Consider the following 13,511-nt stretch of genomic DNA (forward strand, 5'->3'; position numbering starts at 1 on the left):
AGGGAGGGAAAAAGGAAACGGTCCAACAAATGCATCCTCTAACAGGAAGGTATGTGGCGACGAAAGCCGCGTCCTTACCGTGCGAACGGCGGTTTCGATTTCCCCCCCCTTTTTATTTTTGGGGTCTCGGGACGACTGGAAGTGAAATCTCTCCACGGTCGACTGTTGCTAATCGGGCGCTGCGAGGAGACGGAGGGATGCCACTGAAGGACAGCTTCCTCCGTGCTGATTGGCTGTTGGAATGTGTGTCAGGTTGTGGGTGTGCAGGGGGGGGACGTTGAATGAATCATGGCGGCGGATCAAAGCAGGATCCCACTTTCCTTCGCCGGCTCATTGCGCGGATGTTGGCGTTTAGCCGGCGGCCACGATCAATTACCCGACGCCCACTTCTCTCTCTCTCTCTCTCTCTCTCCCCCTCGCTCTCTCTCCCTCTCTCTCCTCCCCGAGTCGCTCGGCCCTGCTTCCTATTTAGACGTCCGTCGGACCTCCAAAAACACAGATTGCGTCAGCCCCAAAATTTCATCACTGAGAAGTGAAAAGGGGGAAAATCTGTTTCTCTCTCCACCCACATCCCTACCAGCTCAATTCTTTTTGTGTTGTTGCTGCGGATTTCTGCTTTTTTCCTCTTTTGGCTTTATCTTCAATTCGTCCCGTTATCGTCTCGCTTTTCTTTTTCTTTTTTTTAACCGAAATTGACCAACGCTTCCCTCTGGACCCCCTTATTGTTAATCTTTACTGCCTTTTCCTCTAATTCTCACACTGTCTTTTCCACATCTCGAGATATTTTGATCTTCTTCTCTTTTATCCGCCTCTTTTTTTCCCCTTTTCTCCTCTAATCATCTTCCACAAGTTTTTGCAGTCTCCTTCCAGCCCTTAAGTGTGTTTGCTTTTATAGGAATTTGGCAGTTTAAAAGCATACTTGACATGTGTGTGTGTGTGTGTGTGTGTGTGTGTGCGAACTCTGTCACAGCGCACACTGGTTGCTAGCCGTGTCCAAAAAACGTTGCAAGCTTTATTTTTGGATCTCACTTTGGCTTTCGCCAGGACAGATGTTGACTGAGTTGCGTTTTTTTTGTAGTCGTGTTTTCGTAGTGCAGCCGTCATTTGTCCATCGACCTGACAGCGACACTAAGCGTGTTTTCTATCTGACTTCCAGGCCTTTGGAAACGCCAAGACTGCGCACAACAACAACTCCAGCCGCTTCGGGAAGTTCATCCAGGTCAACTACCAGGAGAGCGGCACCGTGCGCGGGTGAGAACTACGGAACTACTCGTCCGTGCCTCTCGGATGCGGAGGCGGTTGATTTTCTCCCTAAGATCTTCTTGTTCCCTCCGACTCCAGGGCCTATGTGGAGAAGTACCTGCTGGAGAAATCCCGTCTGGTCTACCAGGAGCACAACGAGAGGTGGGCGACGTCACCGGAGGGTTTGCTCAACTTCACAGTTGGTCGAGTGAACGCAGCGTCTGGCTCGGCCACTTGGATAATAGATCTGCTCCAAACTCAATTATTTATTTTTTTTTTGGAAGGGATGTGACTCAAGCTTTATTGACCCGTCTGTGTTGTGATGCAGGGTTTGGAGACTTTATCGCTGATTATCATGGCAATCCATCCTGACAGGGACACGTCTGGTCTCTCCGAGTTACGATGCTCCGGCATCGATCATCACTAGTCTGAGAAATTGGAACCAGGGCCTGGCTGGGGCTGTTGTCTCGAACCTGAGAGGGATATTGGTGCCCTTTGTGATGTCACAAGTGGCTGATTTCCAGAACAATTTGGTTTTTTTGCACGCAGAATCTAAAACAAATTGCAGCAAGGACACTGAATTTTCTCGTAAACTGATCTTTCCAGAATCTGGGTCGAACCCGTAGTGCTGCTTTATTTTGGAAACTTAAGACCGACAGTTGTCTCGGACGAAAAAATGTTCTTTACAACTGACTTCTATTATTTATGTGTTTCACTTTTTCTTTCAACCAGAATATATCGGTTTTAGTCTCCTGCAGATACAAGCACACACAAACATGCTCGAGTGTAAACAGGCAGAGCCAGAACCTTTTTTCTTTCTCCTCCATCTTTTTATTTTGAACATCGAGAGTTGTTCGTCTCCCCCAGTCAACGTCATAAACTAAAATCGCCGATGCCACCAGCACAACAGCTTTGCGAGGGAGGGGGATAAAACTGTCCGACCAGCCATCTAATCCCTTTAACCCTGAGCGGCCTGGAGTTTCTATTTCACCCTGATGACAGGCGCTGGCCGGCCGCATTAATGGGGAGAAACCCAAGACGCGACCTCCCAGTTGGCTCAGAGACGGGAGCGGTCCGGTGATAAAACTGCAAACCATCTTAAATCTCTGCGGCAGCATCTCCAGCGGCTGCCTTTGTGTAACCCCAGCAGAGGACAAGGAACTCTGGGAGCTGCTGAGAGTTCCAGGGATGCTGTAGGGTTTTATTTTTTTTTTAAGTCTCTAGCATTAAAGAGGGGGATACCATGGCTAACGCTAGTAAACTGTGAAACGCACTTTTGCATATTTTTGGATTTGATCTGTTTGTAAATGAGCAAGAGGCGCATCAGTCATTCCCTGAATCGCGTTTGACAGAGCAGACGGACTTTATGCTAAGCTATGCTAGGCTAAGCTAGCGTCTGTTGGCTGGAACCAACCCCCCAGACTCCAAGATGGCAGCCCATTCATTTCAATGTAGTTGTTCTCCCAGCGCATACGGCGAAAAAGGTTTTGACTTCCGCATTAATGGCCCGATAGAGCTCTTCTGGTGACTTTCTGGCCTTTATCATTTTTTCAAACAACTCAAAGACCATTACTGAAAAACAATATGAGATTTGCTAAGAATCGTGTTTCAGGTCACAGTCGTCCTGTCAGCGGTTTTAAAGGCGTTTATTTTTGTATTGCGGTCCATGGAGAAAATGCTCTTTGGGCCCATGGGATTTGTTTTTTGCTGCAGTACCTCAAGTGGCCACTGGGAAAAATTGGCCCGTCGCCATATTGCCAGTCCGGTATCCACAGCCCTTTGATCTAGTGCACTAATGGGTGGTTCAAGTTGCACATTTCCCTCTATTCCAAACTATTCTAAAAAAATTAATATTATATTTCTATTAACATATAATCAATCAACAGATAATATCGTGGAAAATCACTAATCCGCCCCCTGGCCGGAGAAGAAAACACTCCAGCCGTGCAGCACCTTCACAGGCCGAGCTCTTGCACCCTCTGACCTGCTGTGACCTGTGTGTGTCTGCAGGAACTACCATGTGTTCTACTACCTGCTGGCCGGGGCCAGTGAGGAGGAGAGGAAGTCCTTCCACCTGCTCAAACCTGAGGAGTATCACTACCTTAACCAGGTGGGTCAAACACGGATGTCCGCCGTTGCAAACGACGCTTGACCTGGATCACTGCGACGTTGTGCTTGCGGCTGATTGTGAAGTTCCGACTGGACTAACGCACACGTTTTTTCACTACGTTGTGTGTCGATCGTCTGGCAGCGAGAACGCTTCGTGTTTATTTTCAGAAGAAAAGAAGGTTCCAAAGCAAAGAGTCCCCGGCCTGTGAGCAACTAAGTCACAGACTAATCAGAGAAGTGCAGCCTCTCAGAAGGAGAAAAAAAAAAACGCACGTTGGTGTGCCAAAATCAAAGGGAGTTCACTTTAAAAAATGGATTTCGCCTCTTCAGTAACTCCGGCTGTCAAGGTTGGATTCTGGTGACGTCCTCTAATCCGAGGAGCCGTTTCATGGACGGAAAGAATTCCAGTGAAGCGTTCCTCGTGAGGCTGAGGTTTATGATTTTATGGAGGGATGAAGATCAAGACAGAAATTCTCTTCTTCTCCCAACAGTGTTGGATCTTATTTACTCATTAATCTTAACCACATCGCGTGTTTGTGCTCCCCAAACATCACGCATGCCTAAAATTTTCAAGCCTCTCTCTCTCTGCGTGTGTGTGTGTGTGTGTGTGTGTGTGTGTGTGTGTGTGTGTGTGTGTGTGTGTGTGTGTGTGTGTGTGTGTGTGTCACTGGGTGAGTTTACATCCTTGCATGAATGCCAAAAAAATAAAGAAAAAAAATGCCCCACATACAGTACGCGTGCATCTTCTGGGTACGTGTGTGTGTGTGTGTGTGTTGGCAGCAGATGTGAGGATTCCTGTCCTCCTTCTGCAGCCGCAGCAGCAGCAGGAAAAAAAAAAAAAAAAAAATCCCCACAGAATCCTCCCTTTGTTCGTCTCGTTTGGTTCCCCCTCCCCTAAAGAAAGGAACAGTGTTTTTTCCCCCGCTCTTTTCCTCATTCCTCAAGCCCCACAACGACGACAACAACAACAACAACAACAACAACTCTTCCTCCTCCTCCTCCTCCTCCAGCAGCCTCTTGCCGCGCTTTGTTTCCATGGCAACAGGAAGTTAATCTGGCGCTCGTGCGGAGGACGCTGGCGGTCGCGTGTGTTTGTGTGCGCAGCCGTCTGTTGGAGCGCGCACACACACGCGCACACACACATTCAGCTAGGAGGAGAAATTATTATCCATATTTATCTCCTGCCTCTGTCTGACATGATGCTCAGCGTGTATCGTCCGCCTCTCTGTCTGTCTGTCTGTCAGGCTGTAATAATAGCCATTGAGAGAAATAAAGTCTGGATTTCACTGAAGCTTGAATAATTTAATAATTTTATTTTGACGGGACAGTGCATATCAATAAACACCGAGTACACAAGTAGTCACTGTAAATATGCCGGACGTTCATTTCTGATTTCATCCATAGCTCCCAGCAATAAAATAATTCACATAAAAGGAACAATATAATACAACAATTGATCTAAAAACAATTGAAATAAAAAAGTCACGCAAAATTCACGCATATTAATTATGCTTACAATTTGCTATCTGTACCTGAATAATTACAGGCACAGATAGCAAATTATTTCAAAATAAAACACACGCACCACCTCTGATTTCTCGCCCTCTGTGCCCGCGAGCTCTATTTGAATAATAACGAGTGATCTGGTCTGTTATAAAGCAAAAAAAACTGAACTGAACAAGTTATTGAGGAGCATCAGAACATTTGCAGACATGAGATCTGTTTTCTTGGCTGACGGGTTCACGGGTTCGTGTCCAGCGACGATGATGAAATATTTACAGTGTGTTGACGTCGTTGGGAGCACATGGGATGTTACGACATTCGGTTCTCATTCGCTGACTGGGATGGAGCGCTAACTCAAGCCACTTGTCTGATTACATCACCGAAAATGTCTTCTATTATTTAAGCTCCACAGATGTACAGCACAAGTGTGTGTGTGTGTGTGTGTGTGTGTGTGTGTGTGTGTGTGTGTGTGTGTGTGTGTGTGTGTGTGTGTGTGTGTGTGTGTGTGTGTGTGTGTGTGTGTGTGTGTGTGTGGGAGGGGGCGAGGATTACTTATGTAATTTTTCACTCACGTTTTATTAACGCCATGTGTGCCCTCTCTCCACTTTTGACGTGCGCGTGTGTGTGTGTTTGTGCATGCGCGCGTCTGTCTGTGTGTGTGTGTGTGTGTGTGTGTGTGTGTTACTGTGCGTGTCCCCATGCTTTCTCAACTGGCTCTGCCTTGCTTCCAGATGACAAAGAAAGTGCACAAACTCCACTGGGACAATTACTATGAGAGCGATCTGGTCAGTATCACATGTGGATGGCAAGCTGTGTGTGTTTGTGTGTGTGGCTCCGTGTTCATGGGTGTGTTGTGCTGCTCTGGGGTCTCTATTTTGTGGTGCTGGTGTCGGTCCTGTCCTGTCCCTGCTGTCCGACTGGCGCTGACCTCGGCCGGTCGGGCCTCATAACAAACTGCTGCACTGCTGTTTAAAGGGATGTCTTTGTGTAACCTGCCTGCCCTGTGTTTGATCACTTTTTGCCAATTTGGTGTCGCACAGCCTTTTGAAATATTGCAATTTGATCCCCTAAAAATGATGAAGAGTGACGCCATCAGCGTAAACAGATGGCTCAATGCGCAGCTATCTGGAGATTCAGAGCATTTCTTTGACATGCTAATGCACAAAATGAGTTTACTATGGACCCTTTAAGGAAATGAGGCTCTTTGCCCTCACTGAAGAATCCCTTTAACATAATATTGGTTGCTGAAGCCTTGCTGTCTCTGTATGGCCAGTTGCCCCATGCTGGAAACTGCCACCTTTCAAGGGAAGATTTTGGATTCACGTCTTCAGTTCAGGACAGTATTAGATCAAAAGTTGAGCTTAAATAAAATGTGAGAAATTCACATTAAGTAGCGGAGAAGAAGATACTGTAGGAAAGATTAAAGGTCAGATATGGTGATTAATCAAGCACAGAGAAAACTGCTGTTGCAAGTCATTCAGAAGGCAAAATTAATTGGGAACTCGACTTTCTTAGAGACTTTCTTATTTTATTTTTTTTACCAAATATTATTAAGGAATATTTGGGCAAACATCAGATGTCTGTACAGATGAATTTATTGCATCACAGTAGCTGCGTTTCCATTACCCCTAGAATGGGGGTAATGGACCTAAATATCGCAATAATAAACCTAAATATCGCAATGAAAAACTGGTAATGAAAACACTTAAACTCTGAAAAAAAACAAAACTCAAAGGTTTTTATGCTCTCATGAGGTTGTTTTTTTTTAAGACGTATCAATATAGAGGTATATCGCAAAAGTGTCATGGAAACACTTTTTTCGCATTTACACTTCAGCAGACTAGCGGACCAGTTCACTTCAGGTGAAAATGGCGCGATATGTTTGGACGGAGGAGGAGGTGGAATGTTTTCTACAAGTAATCAAAGAGATTTTACGAGAAATTACGCCTTATGCGCTGAGCACCATTCAATGGAAATTGTACCAAATTGTACTTTGTCGAAATTTTACAAATATCGCTTGCGAAAAACTGTCATGGAAACGCAGCTACTGTTCTATTAAAGAGGATGTAAAGGTTACCAGGGACTTTAAATGACATGTGGTACTTAATAAGGAGGAACCACTAAGTTCAGTTATATGTTTAACATCCAGAAAACTTCCCTTAAAGTGTGTGTCCCACTCAGTGTTTGTGTGGGTCTGAGTGTGTGTGTGTGTGTGTGTGTGTGTGCTTGGCTGTGGTCTGAGCCTGCCACTGTCTTTACCTGAGCTGATGTTTGGTCAGTGGGATTTTGTTTGTTTAGGATTCCGTGCCCCACCACCGGGGGGGATTACGTTACTCTGACTTTTCCCGTGAGCACAAACCTCCAGAAATCCAACTCGCCCTCCACTGCAGCTCCTCTTGACTGGTATCCAGCAGAGGGTTTCTGAGGACATTTGCAATTATAATATAATCTCTGTGCTGCTCTATGTTAGTCAGAGTCCCTGGAAAAAGTCCAGGAGCAGCTAGTTTAGCATCACAATTAAGAAGCGCCGGTGGTCACGGTGGGCTTGCCCTCGCGACTCCTCACATCGAACGAGCTCAACTCGTCTTTTGCCAAAAGTGAGTCAACACAAATGGAAAGTCGGGGAAGTTATTTTCTTTTTAGCCTTTGGATTAATTATTTGTCCAATCTGGCGATTAAAAGTTACAATTCACCAAGTTATCACAGTTTGTCCTTTTGCTACTTCTCCTCCCTTTGTGTTTTATTACTTTTATTACTTTTATTACTTATTCCAAATGGCAGCAAACAGTCATATATCATTTAAAATGAGTTCTTTAAAAGTCCCACGTTACAGAGAATTTACTTCATCATCGTTTCATAAAATACTCTGTGTCTCTGCAGCTGTCAGTGAACTGTACAGAAATGAGAAAAGCCTGTTGCTTATTAGAAACACATGCAGCTCTGAAAAAAAAAAGCCCTTTGTGATGTCACAGAGGCACCAGTAGCTACCCCCAGCCGGAGTTTTTCTGCTCCCTCTGAGGCCACCTTGCCTTTTGTCCTCTTCCAGACATGTGGAAGGTGAGCAACTCTGCTGCTGGCTATAAACAGAGCGCTAAATATGATGTTTTTAATGGTGATCTTATGTGAGTTTTTGACCAAATTAGTCATGTGAGGCGACTTCGTTAAACTCTGGGCGATAAAGTAAGGATCAGACATTTGGGGCGTAACATGGGACCTTTAAATAGCCTCTTCTGCTGAGAAACATAGATTAAGTTTTAAAGGCCCCAAGATGTTTTTTGGGAGTCAGACTGTAATTCCTCTGACTCTCTGACTCTCGCCACATTTTTTTCTCGAGTTCCACCTCCACACCTGTGTCCCCGCCCCACCCTGCCCCGCCCGACCCCGCCCCCCTGCTGTCCTTCGACTCACCGTCCCGCGTGAGTGTCAGTCGGTGACCTCATTGGCCCGTGACCCCGGCCGTCCGAGGCGGTGATGTCACCGTCCTCGCAAACACGCAGAAAATAGCAGCAGAGCCCGAACAGCTGTCTGAGTGTCTGACTGACCCCTGCGGGCCTCTTTAACCTTTGACCCATTCCAGTGGCACACACACACACGGCGTGAAACAGTGGCCTTATCCCGACAACCCGAGTTCAACATCTGGAGCCGAAAATAGAAAAGAAAGTTTACTTGTTTTCCCTTTTTTTGTCCTGAGATCCCAAAGACCAAACATGTTGTGGGTGTTTGTCATCAGATGGTGTCCCTCCAGGCTGTGGCTTTGTGTTTTGTGCTTCTTCCACTTTTTTTCTTTCTGTTAGCAGCGTGGACTGTCTGTTAACTGGCTGGCATGCTGCACTGGGAACAACACTGACCTTCACGACACGTAGAGCAGGATATGAGCGAGAATGTCACAAGCAACGTGTTACAAAGCCGAATTGTTCTGCCGGACCCCCCCCGGTCCGGTTCACTTTGGTGTAAAGCTGCACCCAGAGTGTTGCAACTGGCACTAAAACAACAGTTTCTCGGAAGCTGAACGCAGAGAAGGTTCTTTGTTTGAGCGGATCAGGTCTCACTTACTCCTTCTCCTCAAAGTGCCATCATCTCAGTTTTTTGGCTTCCGGTCTCAAATCGCTCCCTTGAAACGGAGGATTAATCCCTTTATTTTCCGCATCTTTCTCCAACGTGTGACCATGTTCTGCTATCAAAACCGGCAATTTAGGACGCAGCTCTTTTTTTTTCTGGACGAGAGCGAAAGGAATTTCACTTAAGAAACACACTGTACGTTGGCCGAGCAGCCTTCTAAGCCAGAGGGAAAACAATGGGTAGTCGGAGCAGCGGTGAGTGTTCAAGTGTAGAAGAGGCAAAAGGAAAAAAATCCCAGAGTGTGGATTATGGGTTCCCATGTCTTCCCCTCTCTGGACGCTCGCTGTGGTATGTGCTAATTATACAGCCTGAGAGAGGCTCGGTGCCGAAGCAGAGACATGCTGACCGACCAGACGGCACACACACACACACACACACACACACACACACACACACACACACACACACACACACACACACACACACACAATCCATGCCATATCTTCACTCTGTGCTTATTAGCTTCCCCTCATTGCACTGAAAATGCCCTCGCCTTCACTATTGTAGCGCCGTTTTCGAGCTCAGTTGAATAATTTCTAAGACATTAATTCTCATTAGCGTGAACACAGTCGGTGTCAGGAGTTTCGACTTCTGCTACTGGTTATCCTCCATGCATCGTGACCTAAGCAGTGTTCCTGCTCATTCCAAGCATAGCATGAAAACCACACGCGTGCAGGTAGATGTTTGCACGATGCTGCCGGTACAACTTTTTCTGACTACAGACGTAGCTCGCTGTTGATAAGTTGAGCGGCCACATCGAATTTGAAACTCTGGCTCGTCGACGGCGCTTTTGATTTCTGACCTGTAATTATGACCTCGCTGGTGAGTCTCTTGATGACGCGGCTGACCAGGAACTTGAAAGTTCAGACTTTTGAGGTGAATGGAATGCAACATGTAAATTCCGGCTGTTTAACCCCGCCATGTGTGTGTAGTGATTCTTGATGTCTTGGCAAATTATTTTAACTCAAACTCTTTAAACGCTTTTAAAGCTCAGCTTAAAAAAAAAAACAAATCCTCTGCAGAACTGCGTTCACCTAATCTTTATTCTACGTCAACAAGGCGTTTCGCGTCGTCAGGTTCACGTTGCCAAGTGAGCATTCACAGGTGTGCTGAAATGCTTGATGGTCACATGACCCGTAATCGTAAATGCTTTTTCAGGCTACAAATATGTAACAAACGCATTAAAAACAATCATATTAATACATTTTTCAAAAACATTTCTATCATCCCTGTACTATACTGAACTATACTGAGCTATACACAGTGGTAGTAAATGATGTGCCTCCAGGCTTGACCCAATATGGTAATAGTAAATACCTCTATGTAGAAAAGTATGATAATAGTCAATATCTTTATGTTGACAGCCTGGCTGTGCAAGGGAAAAAAAAAATTGGATTTCTCCCTTAAAAGCTAAATTATGTATTTCCATTGGTCTTAAAATGTTGCACAACGCCCGTGAAGGAACTGTGCTTTTTGACACATGCCTGAAAATATGCTTGGACCCGGTCCCTCACAGCAGCCCTGAGTTGGAAATTTATTGGTACTTTGGCTCGGCCTTGACTCTCAGCTAGTTTTCAAAACTTTGACAGTGACGATTACAATGAGAACGAGCAGTTTTCAACCGCCGCTGAAAACAAAACAGAATCTTTCAGCAGTTCCGCTCTGAGATCGTACGTAACCGCCGCGTCGCTCGCCGATGCTGACGTCTCCCTCTGTCGTCTCCCTCTCTCCCGTGTCCACCTGACACCAGCAGGACTGCTTCACGGTGGAAGGGGAGGATCTCAAACATGACTTTGAGCGCCTGCAGCTGGCGATGGAGATGGTCGGCTTCCTGCCCAACACGCGCAAACAGTAAGGCGGTGGAACCTGAGGAGCCCAATCCTGTCGGGTCAAATATCTTTTCACTCATTCCAAAACATTTTTGTCAAGATTCAGCACCTTATTTAAAAAAACAGTGATATGATTTTCAACCACTCACCACTCTGGAGCAGTTCCAGCTGCGCACAGGCAAAAATCCCACTGCTATCATACAGTAGATGACTTAATGTTTGAAATTAAACTTTCCTAGCACATGATTTATTTATTTATCTTCCCTCGACAACGCCATTGTGTGTCGAATGCAGCTACTAGACGAGGCCGAGCTGTTCAATGAGCCGTCCGCCGCCCTGGAGGAAAGACACAACCAGTTTATTTAGCCAAATTCCTGCCGGGCCGTTAATCTCCGCCGCGCCCCCTCTGTTTTCCGTCAGGATCTTCTCGCTGCTGTCGGCCATCCTCCACCTGGGAAACATCCGCTACAAGAAGAAGACCTACAGGGACGATTCCATAGACATCTGCAACCCAGAGGTGCTGCCCATCGTGTCGGAGCTGCTGGAGGTGAGTGCCTTGTTTAAGGTGGTCCTCTTTTTTTTTTTTTTTTTACATAAGGAAGAAGTAAAGACCAAAAGTAGCATGTTAGAAATGAGAAATATGTTCTGACAAAGTGATGCTTGAAATCTGGAATAAAGTTCAGATCTGCGTGACGGCCGGGGGATTCCGGCCTTGCGCGTGTTTGTCACAAACCGCCAGAGTTGAGAGGTGCTTCGGCCCCTGAAGAGCCGCCCAGTCGCCCGATGCGTCCACAAAGCGCTGTTTGTGTTCAGGCTATTTTCAGACGGCCGTTACGCCGCTGACGCTCTGTTGCGCAAGCGAGTCAACACTGGCCTCTTTCTCTTTTTTTGTTCTTGTTGTGTCCCTCTTTTTACGCCATCAAACTTCAAACTTAGCAACACTGCTGGCATGCGACTTTCTCTTCCTCTTGACTCCAGAAAAGCTTTTTAGGTCTCCAAAGTGCTCGCAGGTCGTCGCCCTGTCAGCTGCGGCAGAAGTTTGATCAGCATCTGGATTTTTGGCTGGCAGTGTGAACACACAGCGACGCTGAAGCCAAACTTCTTCCGGCTGCTCGTGCACGCAGTGTATCTTAATAAGATACACGCGGCTCTGCTCTACCTTGGGTTAGAGGCGGGGGTGGATGTGAGGGTCGTAGTGGGAGGGAGATGGTGCCACAAACTTCAATGATTGGCCGGATGTGCTGGCGGAGTCGCTGACAAAACAAAGCTGGAGGTGTGCCGGAGACTCCTGTCAGCGGCCCAGCGGGGATGTTATGGCTGCCATACGTCCACTGGCCGAGCCCCCAGAATGTCCAAGGAGGAGGAGAAGGAGGAGGAGGTGACGTGAGCCAGGCCACATGTCGGCCACATGCTCAGAGTTACTGTTTTTTGGCTGGGAGTTTATTTGGAGGGCTGTTAGTGAGTGCACGGGCTGCGTCTCTTTGTCCCCAGGGACGAATAAAACATGTCTGAAGCTCAGGACAAGAGAAAAAAAGAAAGGAAAACAAGACTCAGCCCAATAAAGTCAAGCAGGAGAGTCACTACAAGGTTGTACGGGCAGAGAATTCCACACATTCTTGCATCAAATTCCGGAAAGCGGAATTTGATATCAGAAAGCGTAAGCTTTTTCCGACATTGATATTAACGTTCAAGTTGGGGAAGATAAAAGAATTCTACCGAAATCACGAAATGGTAAATGTGACGGAGAACGATAAAGTTCCACGTTTTACTGCCGCTTCAAGTCAGGGCCTCCCCTTCCTGTGCTGCAGGAGTGGTTTTGGATCTCTAAAATTAAATTTGCTCATGCATTATTGGTGAGGCACCACTTTATTTTAAGGCTTACAGGCCCAAAAAATGGTAAAATTCTCCGAGTCACATGGAGCGGAAACCTGCTCCGGAGGCTGAAGGTTGGTCTCAATTTGTATGAAAAATAAATGCTGGAATGAGTCAGCGCTCGGCTTTGATACGCGGCGCCGACAGGATAGCGCCTTCGCTAGCGCCCCCCGCTGTTGACGTCGGGCACCGCTCGAGGAAACCGAGTGGCGCAAGTGTGGATTGATGAATGAATGGTAGCGAGACTTAGCCGGGACTTCCTATTTCCTGTGGAACTGGAAGAGGAAGTCGAGCGGCTGTGGGCTTGATGGGGCAGCTGACAGACGGAATCAGCGGCGCTGTGGAGGGTCCTGGTTCCACCTTGACGGAAAACATTGCTGCAAAAGATTGCTTGTGAGCGCAAATCTGCCTAAAACTGAATCAGGGATTGTGCTTAATGCTTCAAACCCCACTTTGAGATACAATGTTTGAGCGTGGAACCTCTTTTAGTTAATTTATTACAAGTCTAACTGTATTTCTGTTTCAGTTTTACCACCTCTATAAGAAAATGACGCATCATTTGTACTAGAAAGTCTCAGTATTTGCCATCTAAAAACAAACGCTCAGAATCCGACAGTGAAGGGATTAAAAAAAATATGTTTGTTTTTTCTTGATAAATACGACAAGCGAATCACTGACCCCAACCATAACGGGGTAAGCGCACACTTCTGTGTATGGCGGAATTAGGACTGATCACAGAGGGGGCAGCCAGCCTGTTAGCGGCCGACTAATACATGGAAATGCAGCGGCTAAAGACCAATCACCCGGCTGCAGAATAGGCTTTGCTCATAGTCGAGG

The 13,511-nt window shown here is 46.5% G+C and overlaps 1 protein-coding gene across 12 annotated transcripts in view; it reads left to right on the top strand.

The window, feature by feature from the left end:
• LOC142883978 (unconventional myosin-IXAb-like) overlaps positions 1-13,511 on the top strand; it is a 99,766-nt gene that overhangs the window by 48,716 nt on the left and 37,539 nt on the right. For 6 of the 12 annotated variants that reach the window (XM_076019332.1, XM_076019336.1, XM_076019338.1 and 3 more), the window contains exons 3-8: positions 1,157-1,251; positions 1,342-1,404; positions 3,253-3,352; positions 5,586-5,639; positions 10,724-10,824; positions 11,223-11,349. In XM_076019332.1, coding sequence (XP_075875447.1) covers positions 1,157-1,251; positions 1,342-1,404; positions 3,253-3,352; positions 5,586-5,639; positions 10,724-10,824; positions 11,223-11,349 — 540 coding nt within the window. The remainder of the gene's footprint in view (positions 1-1,156; positions 1,252-1,341; positions 1,405-3,252; positions 3,353-5,585; positions 5,640-10,723; positions 10,825-11,222; positions 11,350-13,511) is intronic. The other 6 variants (XM_076019330.1, XM_076019334.1, XM_076019342.1 and 3 more) reach the window with 2 other exon arrangements.

The sequence above is a fragment of the Nelusetta ayraudi genome, unplaced genomic scaffold, assembly GCF_046127955.1.
Source record: "Nelusetta ayraudi isolate G7.1 ecotype Tasmania unplaced genomic scaffold, CSIRO-AGI_Nayr_v1 ptg000009l, whole genome shotgun sequence".
Classification (NCBI taxonomy): Eukaryota; Metazoa; Chordata; class Actinopteri; order Tetraodontiformes; family Monacanthidae; genus Nelusetta; species Nelusetta ayraudi.